The following is a 10,558-nucleotide window of genomic DNA, read 5'->3' as shown; positions in this document are numbered from 1 at the left end:
CGGCAGGTGGGCAGCGCCCCCGGACGGCTGCAGAAGCCCGTGTGTCGGCCGCGTTCCGCCGCGTGCGCGCCGCCGGACCTGTTCGGGCACGCCATGTGCCGGGGTCTCTGCCGTTTCCGTCAGCCGGCCCTTGCGGTCATCTGTAACGCCCGCAGGCACAGGCTTTAGCTTTCCCGCTTGAGCTAGTGGCGACCGGGGCTGTCAGTCGGTTAGGGAGCTGTATAAAAGACGGCAGGGGCCCCGGCTAGCCCGACAGGATTCCACAGGAGAACTCAAGATCGATTTAAATAGGCTGACCAGGCCCTCACGTTCCTTACACACCATGATGTTTTCCAAGAAATGCGCTGCGGCGCTGCTCGCGCTGGCCGCGTCGGCGCTCGCTGACTCGTGCACGACCATTGACGGCAACACCTACTGCAACCAGGTGTCGCTGATCGACTACCAGAACGTCGGCTTCTCGGGCTCGTACAAGTCCGTGTCCGGCATGGACGACTGCTCGTGCTCGTGGTCGACGTCGTCGTTCTCGGGCGGCGTTGCGCCGCTGAACGAGCAGCTGTCGGTCCACTTCCGCGGCCCGATCGAGCTCAAGCAGTTCGCGGTCTACTCGTCGTCCGGCTCGCTCAAGAAGCGCGACGAGCCCGAGGAGAACCCGGAGCAGGAGCACGCGCACCTGCCGCGCCGCCGCCACGCGCACCACGAGCACAAGAAGCACAAGCGGGCGGTGGAGTACGTGACCGAGGTCTACACAGTCATGGAGACCGTGTACGACGACGCGGGCGCGCTCGTGACCGCGGGCGCGGCCACGACGACGACGTCGGCCGAGACCGTGCTGACGACGAACGCGCCGACGACGGCCATGTCGATCGGCCCGCGCGGCGCCTCGTCGGCGGCGTGGTACTCGGCGTCGTCGGAGGACGACTACTCGGCGGCTACGACGTTCGCCACGTCGACGTCGGACTCGTGGGAGTCGTCATCGGCGTCTTCGACCGCGTCGTCGTCTGCGGCGTCGTCGTCGTCGTCGTCGATCGCGGGCTCGCTGTCGGCCGGCGTCAGCCGCGTCGGCTACTACGAGGCCTCGTCGGGCTCGTCCTCGGGCCTGACCTTCCTCAACAACATGGGCGGCGTCAACGGCTCGGGCACGTGGTCGTCGTGCTGGGGCAACTCGCTCTCGTTCGCCGGCGAGGACGGCCAGTCGGCTGCGTCGGACTCGCAGGTCCTCGGCGACGTGACCATCCCGTCCGACAACGAGATCATCATCTTCTCGGACACCGAGTGCTCGTCCAGCAGCTGCGGCTTCTACCGCGACGGCATCCCCGCCTACGAGGGCTTCTCGGGCGACTTCAAGGTCTTCCTGTTTGAGTTCGGCATGCCCACCGACAACTCGGGCTCGGACAACGTCGACATGCCCGCCATCTGGTTCCTGAACGCCAAGATCCCGCGCACCCAGCAGTACGGTGACTGCTCGTGCTGGAACTACGGCTGCGGCGAGCTCGACGTCTTCGAGGTCCTCAACTCGGGCAACAACCGCCTGACGAACCACCTCCACACCTACCAGGGCAGCGGCTCGTCGTCCGGCGGCGGCGGCTCGACCGACTACTTTGAGCGCCCGACCTCGGGCACCATGAAGGCGGCCGTCATCTTCGACGGCTCGAGCTCGAACATCTACATCGCCGAGCTCGACACGAGCGTCAGCTTTGACGGCTCGCTCAGCGCTGACGTGCTCAACGGCTTCATCTCCGACGTCACCGGCTCGTCCGTGTACATTGCTTCTTCTTAAATTGTTTGGCATTAGAATGGGTTGGAAAATGTTTTAAGGGATAGACCACTGCCAACTACTGCCTCTCTTTTGTGATTCTGGGTGCCCTAGGGCTTTTGCTGGCCTTTGAGCCTTGTATTTGTATAAGTAACGTCAATGCTATGATAGACAACGATATGCCGAGACACGATGCTAGCCCACGGGCCCTTGCAGGGTTCGATGCGGGGCTAGGCGACGTGCGTAGAAGCGGCTGCACGCGGCTGAGTGGCGGGAGTGGCCGTGGTGGCGGTGCTCGTCGGCGGCGCCAGGCGGCGAGCTGGCTGTGGTGGTTTAGGCTGCCGCAGACCGCTCGACGGGCAGCCGCAAATTTACAGCCGGTGGCGGTGCAGTGGCTGTGCTGCGCCGCACCACGCGTGACGAGCCTCCGGCGGCGACTCCGTCGAGGTGGTCGCCCTGCGGGCGAGCGCGTCAGTGAGCCGCATAGCGTGCGGCTTGTAGCCGCGGTCTGAGTCCCGCAGCCCTCGACCTGCCGCGAATCGCACCAGTTTGCGGCGGTGCAGTGGCTGTGCTCAGCCGCACTGCGTGCGGCTCACACCGGCTCGCTGGCCCACGTTTATCGGCCACCATCGCCGCCGCCGGGGCCGCACCCCCCAGCCCGGCGCGACCGTCTGACACAGCCGCCGCAGCAGCCCGCGCCCGCCAGATGCGGCTATAAGCCGCACGCTATGCGGCTCACTGACGCGCTCGCCCGAAGGGCGACCACCCTCGACGGAGTCGCCGCCGGAGGCTCGTCGCGCGTCGTGCGGCGCGGCACAGCCACTGCACCGCCACCGGCTCAAATTTGCGGCTGCTCGTCGAGCGCCTGCGGCAGCCAGATCGCGGCTATAAGCCGCACTTCGTGCGGCTCACGCTGCCGCGCTCGCCCGAAGGGCGACCACCCTCGACGGAGTCGCCGCCGGAGGCTCGCCGCCCAGGTCGCCGGTGTCGTCAGAGCCTGAATGCGGCTATGAGCCGCACGCCGTGCGGCTCAGATCGGCTACGAGCCGCCGCCGCGTGCCCGCCTGCACACCGGCAGCATAGTGGCGCACCGACCGATGTCCGTCGCCGCCGCGCGCCTGGCGCGTGCCTGCTGCTGTGTCCAGTGCGGTGCCGTGCCGGCGCTGTGTGCAGCCGCGCGGCGCAGCGCTCGCCCAAATAGTGGTGTCGCACTCTAGAATTCTCCATAACACCATGTCTGGGCGAGACCGAGAACGCGGCTACCGCGACCGCCACGACGACCGCGACCGCGACTGGCGGCGCGACAGAGATGGCGAGCGCGACCGCGACCGCGTGTCGGATCGGCGGGATCGCGATCGCGACCGCGCGCCCGACTACGATCGCGATCGCCGAGACGGGCGCCGGGACCGTTCGCGCAGCCGCAGTCGCAGCCCGCGGCGGCCGAGCGGCCGCAGCCGGTCGCCGGAGACGCGGAGCCGCGACCGCGACCGGCGGGGCGATGGCCGTGACCCGCGGCGGCGGATCCGGTACGACGACATCGACGGCGACCGCGACCGTGATCGCCGCGACAGCGGGCGGACCCGCGACGACCGCGACCGCCGCGACGACCGCCGCGACGACCGTCGCGACGACCGTCGCAGCCGCAACGACGACCGCGGCCGCCACCACGGCCGCGACGACTCAGACGACGGTCTCGACCGGTACTACCGCTCGCGCTCGCCCGACCGCCGCCGCCGCTACAAAGACACGCCGTCGCCGCCGGCGTCGCGCCGGCGCGCGCTCGACAGCGACTCGGACGACGAGCCTGTGCCGGCCAAATCCGCCGGCGCCCAGCCGGACGCCGAGCCTGAGGAGGAGGACGAGGCCGCGGCCATGGCGCGCCTGATGGGCTTCTCGGGCTTCGACTCGACAAAGCAGAAAAAGGTCCAGGGCAACAACGCCGGGTCGGTCTCGAAAAACAAGACCGCGCAGTACCGCCAGTACATGAACCGCATTGGCGGCTTCAACCGGGAGCTGTCGCCGTGAGCGGGCCGCCCGGCTGGAGCGTCCGGGATGGCGACGAGGTGGAGGGCGCGCCGCACGCCGTGCGGCTGATGAGCCGCACTCCGTGCGGCGCGACGTCTGCTGCGAGGGCTGCGGCGAGCCTCCGCCGCGACCCTCCGGCTGCCGCCGAGACCGCGCCGCGAGGCGGTGCGACGAGCCTCCGGCGACGGCGCCGTGGCGGGTCTGCCGGCGACCCGTCGAGGGTGCTGCCGGCGCAGTCGCGCCGCACCGCGTGCGGCTTGCTGAGCGCCGCGCCGCGTGCGGCTCGCCCGTGCAGAGCGCCGCACCGCGTGCGGCTCGCGGCCCTCCATTCCCCCCGCCTCGCCCGCGCACCGCGCCCGCGCGCACGCCTCCGTGCCGCCGGCCGCCGCCTCCCGCGCCGCCGTCTCCCGCGCCGCCGTCTCCCGCGCCGCCGCCGCCGCGTGAGCCGCACCGCGTGCGGCGCGCTGCGCCACATCTGTACAATACACTCCGTAGAGCGCGTGCGCCACGCCGCACAAACTCACCGCCAAAAATTTAACATCACCACTCCCCAGCTGCCATCAGCATCAAACAGGCCGGATCGCATCAGCAATCATCGGCCCGCACGGTCTCTCAGCAAAGCGGGGCCAGCAGGACAGACGTGCGTCGTCCGGTTCGAATTGGGCATCTCTCGGCGGCGTGCGGCGCAAATATGAGCGGATAACATGCCGGAAGCCACGAGACTAGACCGCGGGTTTCACATATAAGTGCTTTTCCTTCTCTTTGGCGCGCGGCGCGTGGATGCAAGCTAACCGGAGCACAGGTCACCAGAAGGTGGATCTGGACATCGACCTCGCCGAGGGATTTGTGACGGTACGCGGCGGACGCGCGGCGCTGACGGCAGGGCTCGACCGAGCTGACGGTGTTTCCGACTGATCCGGGGCTCAAGTCGATCCGGCTGGACTTCCGCCAGGGCCGTAGGTGGCTGCGCGGGCGCGCTGACAGCAGGCATCACGGCCGCGGCGATCAACAACAAGAATGCGCTGTTCGACTACGAGGACTTCTGGGCGTCGTCCGCCGAGCTGCGCGAGAACGAGGCGTTCGGCGTGCACCAGCACGAGTTCGTGCGCGAGAAGCTGGAGCCGCTGATGGCGGAGGAGCTCCTGGGCGAGGTGCTGGTGCACCTGCCGCGGGGCGTGCGGATCACGGCGCAGGACGCGTTCGGCGGCTTCAGCGAGGGCGGCCGCGCCGAGTCGCCGGACGCGGCGCCGGCCACGCGCGCCGAGATGGACTCGTCGTTCATGCCGCTGACGCTGCGCGTGGACTTTGTGGTCGAGAACCCGGTGATGGGCCTGGCGTTTCTGCGCGGCGACGCGGCCGAGCGCGCGCCGGCGCGCGGGCCCGCGCGCGGCAAGAAGTACCCGTGCATGTACACGACCGGCGCGCCGTTCGGCGTGTCGACGTCGAGCTGGCTGCCGTGCGTGGACGGCATCTGGGAGCGCTCGACGTGGGAGTTCCAGATCACGGTGGCCAAGACGCTGCGCGACCTCGTCCCCGACGACGGGCCGGCCGAGTACGACGACGACGAGGACGCGGAGCGCGAGATCGCCGTCGTCTGCGTCGGCGACTTCATCCAGGAGACGTCGCACTTCGACCCCGGCAAGCAGATCAAGCTGTTCTCGCTGGCCACGCCGGTGGCGCCCCAGCACATCGGCTTCGCCGTCGGCCCGTTCGTGCAGACCAACCTCTCGCAGCTGCACGAGGACGAGGACGAGGACGTGGGGCACCACGCGGCGCCGGTCGAGGTCTACGGCTACTCGCTGCCGGACCGCAAGGACGACGTGATCAACACGTGCATGTTCATGTACAAGGCCATGGACTTCTTCGTGCGCGAGTACGGCTCGTACCCGTTCGGGTCGTTCGCGCTGTGCTTCGTCGACGCCGCGCCGGACGAGGCCGAGCCGTGCGCGGGCCTGGCCGTCGTCAGCGCCGCCCGGCTGTTCCCCGCGGACGTGATCGACTCGGTCGCGCCCGTGACCAAGCACCTGACCGCGCTCCTGGCCGCGCAGTGGTGCGGCGTCAACATCGTGCCCAAGTCCTGGAGCAGCCTGTGGGTCACCGTGGGCGTCTCGCGCTACATGACCGGGCTCTTCATCAAGAAGCTCATGGGCAACAACGAGTACCGGTTCCGGCTGCGCAAGGACGCCGAGCGCATCTGCCAGCTCGACGTCGGCCGGCCGCCGATCGGCGCGCCCGAGCTGGCGTTCCCGTTCGACAGCTCGGAGCTCGAGTTCATCGCGCTCAAGGCGCCGGTGGTGCTGCACATCCTCGACCGGCGGCTGACCAAGAGCGGCGGCTCGTTCGGGCTGTCGCGCGCGCTGCCCAAGATCTTCCTGCAGGCCATGTCCGGCGACCTGGCCAACGGCTGCCTGAGCACGGCGCACCTGCAGCGCGTCTGCGAGCGCGTGTCGCACGCCAAGCTCGACACGTTCTTCCAGGAGTGGGTCTACGGCGCGGGCTACCCGATCTTCCGGGTCACGCAGCGGTTCAACAAGAAGAAGATGTTTGTGGAGATGGGCATCCGGCAGGTCCAGAACACCGAGATGCCGGCGGCCGCGCCGCTGGACTCGACGCGGTTCGTGGCCGACGCCGAGCGGTACCTGGACGGCTACCGGCCGGCGCCCGTCCGGCCGATCTTCACCGGCCCCATGACGATCCGCATCCACGAGGCCGACGGCACGCCGTACGAGCACGTCGTCGACATCAAGGACGGCTTCACCAAGCTCGACATCCAGTACAACACCAAGTACAAGCGGCTGCGGCGGCGCCGGCGCAACAAGGACAAGGCCGGCGCGGCGGCCGCGTCGCTGCCGACGGTCTCGGGCGCGTCCGTCCGCGGCGACGGCGAGGACGAGACCGACGGCGTGCTGCTGCACTCGCTGGGCGACGTGCTCACGGCCGACACCGAGATGGACGAGTGGCGGCTCGAGGAGTGGAGCAAGGACGAGGAGGAGCAGATGGCCAACGAGGCCTTCGAGTGGCTGCGCGTGGACTCGGACTTTGAGTGGATCTGCATGCTCTACATCAACCAGCCGGACTACATGTACGCGTCGCAGCTGCAGCAGGACCGCGACGTGGTCGCGCAGTACGAGTCGGTGCGGTACTTTGTCGACGCCAAGCCGTCGCCGGTGTACTCGACCATCCTGGTGCGCACGCTGATGGACCGCCGGTACTACTACGGCATCCGCGTGGAGGCCGCGCTGGCGCTGGCGCGGTACGCGACCACGGAGCTCAACTGGATCGGCCGGTACCACCTGCTCAAGGCCTTCCAGACCGTGTTCTGCTTCCCGGACTCGCTGATCCCGCAGGCGAACGACTTCTCGGACTACGCCACGTACTGCCTCCAGAAGGTGATCCCGCTCGCGCTGTCGACGATCAAGGACGCCGCGGGCGAGACGCCGCTGGCGGTGCGCGAGTTCCTGCTGGACCTGCTGCGGTACAACGAGAACTCCAAGAACCCGTTCTCGGACGGGTTCTACGTGGCCGCGCTGCTCGAGGCCATCGGCAACGCGGTCGAGCGGCAGGCCGTGGCCAAGCAGTTCAACTTCACGTTCGCGTTCGGCGACGACCAGGGCGCGCGGGCCGCCGAGAACCAGAGCTTCCTCGACAAGGCCGTGGCCGAGGTCGAGCGGTGCCTGCGCATGGACAAGTGGATGCCGAGCTACCAGAACGTGGTCGCGCGGGCGGCGCTGGCGTTCCGGCGCCGCCTGCACGCGGCCGAGCTGTACCCGATGACGGTCGAGTACCTGGTGCCGTTCACCCAGCAGCCGAACGTCGAGCTGGCCGCGTTCGACGCGCTGCTGTCGATCCCGACCGTCTACACGGACGCGGCGCACGCCAAGGTCGTGCGGTACGTGTTCCGGACGCTCAACACCGAGGACGCCGCGGCGCCGGCGCGGCGGCGGGCGGACGCCGGCGACGACGACGAGCCGGACGCCGAGCCGTGCCCGCTGGCGCTGCGGCTGGGCCTGCTGCGCGTCGTGGCCACGTCGCTGGGCCGGCTGGCCATGAGCCGGTCGGGCGTGGCGGACGCGTCCGACGGGCCGGCGGCCGACGACGCGGCCAGCTCGTTCATGGTCGTGGAGGAGACTGGGACGAATGTGACATCGTCGCGGCAGGAGGAGTTCAGGCGCACGAATATCGAGGGATGCATCTCGATCCTGCGCGACCTGTTTTCCAATAGCCCGGCGGACGGCGGCGCGGACACGCTGGCGCTGCAGCAGTGCCTGTGGCGGGCGATGACGTCGCGCAAGCTGGGCGTGCTCGAGAAACGACTGCTGCTGGACGTGTGCGAGGTGCTGTTTGAGGGGCGCAAGACGCTGGTCGTGCGGCTGCGGGTGCCGGAGCGGAAGCGCGTGCAGGCGCGCCACGTGGGGAACGGCCTGGTGATCCTGTACCGGGCGGAGGTGCCGAAGGGCGCGCGGCGGAGCAACGGCGTGCGGCACGCGACCCCTGGCGTGAAGGCCGAGGAGGACGTGCGGATGGCGGAGGCGCCGTGGCCGGCGGGCGCAGGCGCCGAGCCGCACGGTGTGACGAGCGGCGCGGGTGGCGGTGCGGGTGACGCCCCTGAGGCCCCTGAGACGGGAGGCGGTGGAGGCGGTGGAGGCGGTGGCGGCGGCGGCGGTGCAGGCGACGGCGGCGGTGCAGGCGGTGCCGGTGGCGGTGCGGGCAGTGGCGGCGCACCGGCCAGCCCAGCCACCACGCCGGGCGGTGCGCCTGCAGCCGACGCGCCCGGCCCAGCCACAGCGCCGGCCGCACCGCCACCGGACGACGCCCTCGCCGTCCCCGGCCCCCGCGCCGGCTCCCGCGCCTCCAGTCGCCAGGGCAGTCGCCAGCCGTCCCGCGTCAGCAGCCGCCAGAGCAGCGTCGCGCCCAACGCCAGCCCGCCGCCCCCCGGCGACGCCTCCGGCACAGCCACGCCGCTCTCCGCCGACGGGTCGCCGTCCGTGCGGTCCAAGGGCAGCCGCAGCGCCACCCCCCGCGACAAAGACGACAAAAAGCGCCGGAAGAAGGAGGTCGGCAAGGTCAAGCTCAAGATCCAGTTCTCCGGCATGTAAACCACGCGTGTACGAAAATTGCAAGGTGTAGATCTATCCGTTTATTTCCTAGTTACTTAGTGCCAGTTCAGTAGATTATGTATTTCTAGATCATAAATATACAGCCGATAAGTACGACAAGACGTAGTAAAGTAATATGATATTCGAAAGACGAATGAATGCTAACAGACGAGTAGATCAGGTAAAATATCGAAAATAACAAAGTATCCTTGCGTGCGCCAACTCCTAATAGCCAGAACAGAAAGCCCAGAAATCATCGGATCATAAGACGGACGGGCGGCCGGGCGGGCCGGCCGCAAGCGAGCGGGGCCGGGCAGACGGGGACAAAGGGAAGGACTCGTCTGGGCCGTGTCCAGACACGGCCGGCGAACAAAATACAGAGAGCGTGTGCGGGCCCGCCCAGACGGACCTGCGGCGGGACGAGGCGCGCAGACAGCGCGCAGACAGCCTATTGGCCGGCAATGGCTGCCCTCTGCTGCCGGAACTTGGACAGCGTGTTCGAGATGAGCTTGGGGTCGACCTCGGGGATGCCGAGCTCCTTGCGCTTGGCGTTGATGATCTTGACCGGGATCGCGCGCGTGACGTCGGCGCCGGCGTAGCTGAAGTCCCGCAGCAGGCTGTCCTCCTCGGGCGTCAGGGACTTGCGCGAGATCAGGTCGCGCGCGAACGTGTGGTTGTGCTCGAGGTTGGCCGACTTGACGTACCACACGCCCGACTTCTTGTTGTGCCAGCAGTTCAAGAAGAACGGGCAGCCGGTCGAGCGCGTCGCGCCAAACGACGAGCGCTGCTTCTCGGGGTGCGGCGTGCGCGTGTACTTGGACGTCTTGCTGCGCTTCCAGCACTGCAGCCGGATGTGCTCCGGCCGCGACGACGTGCGCGACAGCCGGAACCCGCACCGGTTCGCGTACATGTTGAGGTAGTTGACCAGCGCCTCCTTGGTCGGGAACGTGAGCGACATGTCGAGGTCTTCGGGCGGGTGGACGGTGCCGCCGGCGGCCTGTCCACTGGCCGTCTGCCGGCTGTCCGCGACCCCCGCCAGCCCGCACTGCGAGCTCGAGTCCTGGAGGGTCAGTCCTGGGTGCCCGGACGCGTAAGGACTCAGATCGAAGTCTGTGAGAGACCGCACCTGCGAGAGGGATCCGGACGTCGGCGTGGTCGACACCGACGACGCAGCCGACGAAACCGACGTCGACGACGCCGACGACGCCGTCGACGCCGTCGACACGATCGACATGTTGGGCGACGCCGCCGGGTTCGGGTGCGGCGACGAGCTGCCCAGCACCGCCGTGGCGCTCGTCAGCACGTCCGACGTGCTGAAGTGCGACGGCAGATGGAACTGCTGCATGTGCTCGCTCTGCAGCTGGCGCAGCTGGTGCTGGTGGTGCGACAGCTGGTGCTGGTGCGGCAGCTGGTGCTGGTGGTGCGGCAGCTGGTGCAGCCCGTGCGGCAGCTGGTGCAGCCCGTGCTGCCCGCCGGCCGCCGCGTCCGCGTGCAGGTGCTGGTGCTGGTGCTGGTGCTGGTGCTGGTGCGGCAGCACCGGCCGCTGCGCGACGCCGAGCTGCGGCGAGTGGTGCTGGCTCAAATGAGACATGGTGGACGAGTGCAGCGACACCTGCCGCGGCGACTGCGCCGCCTGCGACCGCTGCGGCGACTGCTGCCCGGCCGCCGGCGTCTGCGAGTGCGA

The 10,558-nt window shown here is 69.0% G+C and overlaps 3 protein-coding genes across 3 annotated transcripts; 2 read left to right on the top strand and 1 right to left on the bottom strand.

The window, feature by feature from the left end:
* The first annotated feature begins 45 nt into the window (after positions 1 to 45).
* V1510DRAFT_413934 (protein TOS1) lies at positions 46 to 1,933 on the top strand. Its single transcript, XM_066933316.1, has one exon. It carries the CDS (start codon positions 323 to 325, stop codon positions 1,775 to 1,777), a length of 1,455 nt encoding a protein of 484 aa, XP_066790138.1. The 5' UTR covers positions 46 to 322; the 3' UTR covers positions 1,778 to 1,933.
* A 937-nt stretch (positions 1,934 to 2,870) lies between these two features.
* On the top strand, positions 2,871 to 3,868 carry V1510DRAFT_322187 (u4 tri-snrnp-associated). The gene has a single exon (XM_066930781.1). It carries the CDS (start codon positions 2,987 to 2,989, stop codon positions 3,776 to 3,778), a length of 792 nt encoding a protein of 263 aa, XP_066790137.1. The 5' UTR covers positions 2,871 to 2,986; the 3' UTR covers positions 3,779 to 3,868.
* Positions 3,869 to 8,900: 5,032 nt separating this feature from the next.
* V1510DRAFT_413921 (uncharacterized protein) lies at positions 8,901 to 10,539 on the bottom strand. Its single transcript, XM_066933315.1, has one exon. The coding sequence runs from the start codon at positions 10,463 to 10,465 to the stop codon at positions 9,323 to 9,325; it is 1,143 nt and encodes a 380-aa protein (XP_066790136.1). The 5' UTR covers positions 10,466 to 10,539; the 3' UTR covers positions 8,901 to 9,322.
* Between the last annotated feature and the right edge of the window lie 19 nt (positions 10,540 to 10,558).

This window comes from Dipodascopsis tothii (assembly GCF_038497935.1).
Source record: "Dipodascopsis tothii strain CBS 759.85 unplaced genomic scaffold V1510scaffold_8, whole genome shotgun sequence".
Classification (NCBI taxonomy): Eukaryota; Fungi; Ascomycota; class Lipomycetes; order Lipomycetales; family Lipomycetaceae; genus Neoaidaea; species Neoaidaea tothii.
This window is presented reverse-complemented; position numbering and strand designations above follow the sequence as displayed.

What these genes read in the sequence shown, in the direction of transcription:
- V1510DRAFT_413934 (XM_066933316.1), top strand. Translation starts at nt 323, where the DNA reads ATGATGTTTTCCAAGAAATGCGCTGCGGCGCTGCTCGCGCTGGCCGCG.
- V1510DRAFT_322187 (XM_066930781.1), top strand. Translation starts at nt 2,987, where the DNA reads ATGTCTGGGCGAGACCGAGAACGCGGCTACCGCGACCGCCACGACGAC.
- V1510DRAFT_413921 (XM_066933315.1), bottom strand. Translation starts at nt 10,465, where the DNA reads ATGTCTCATTTGAGCCAGCACCACTCGCCGCAGCTCGGCGTCGCGCAG.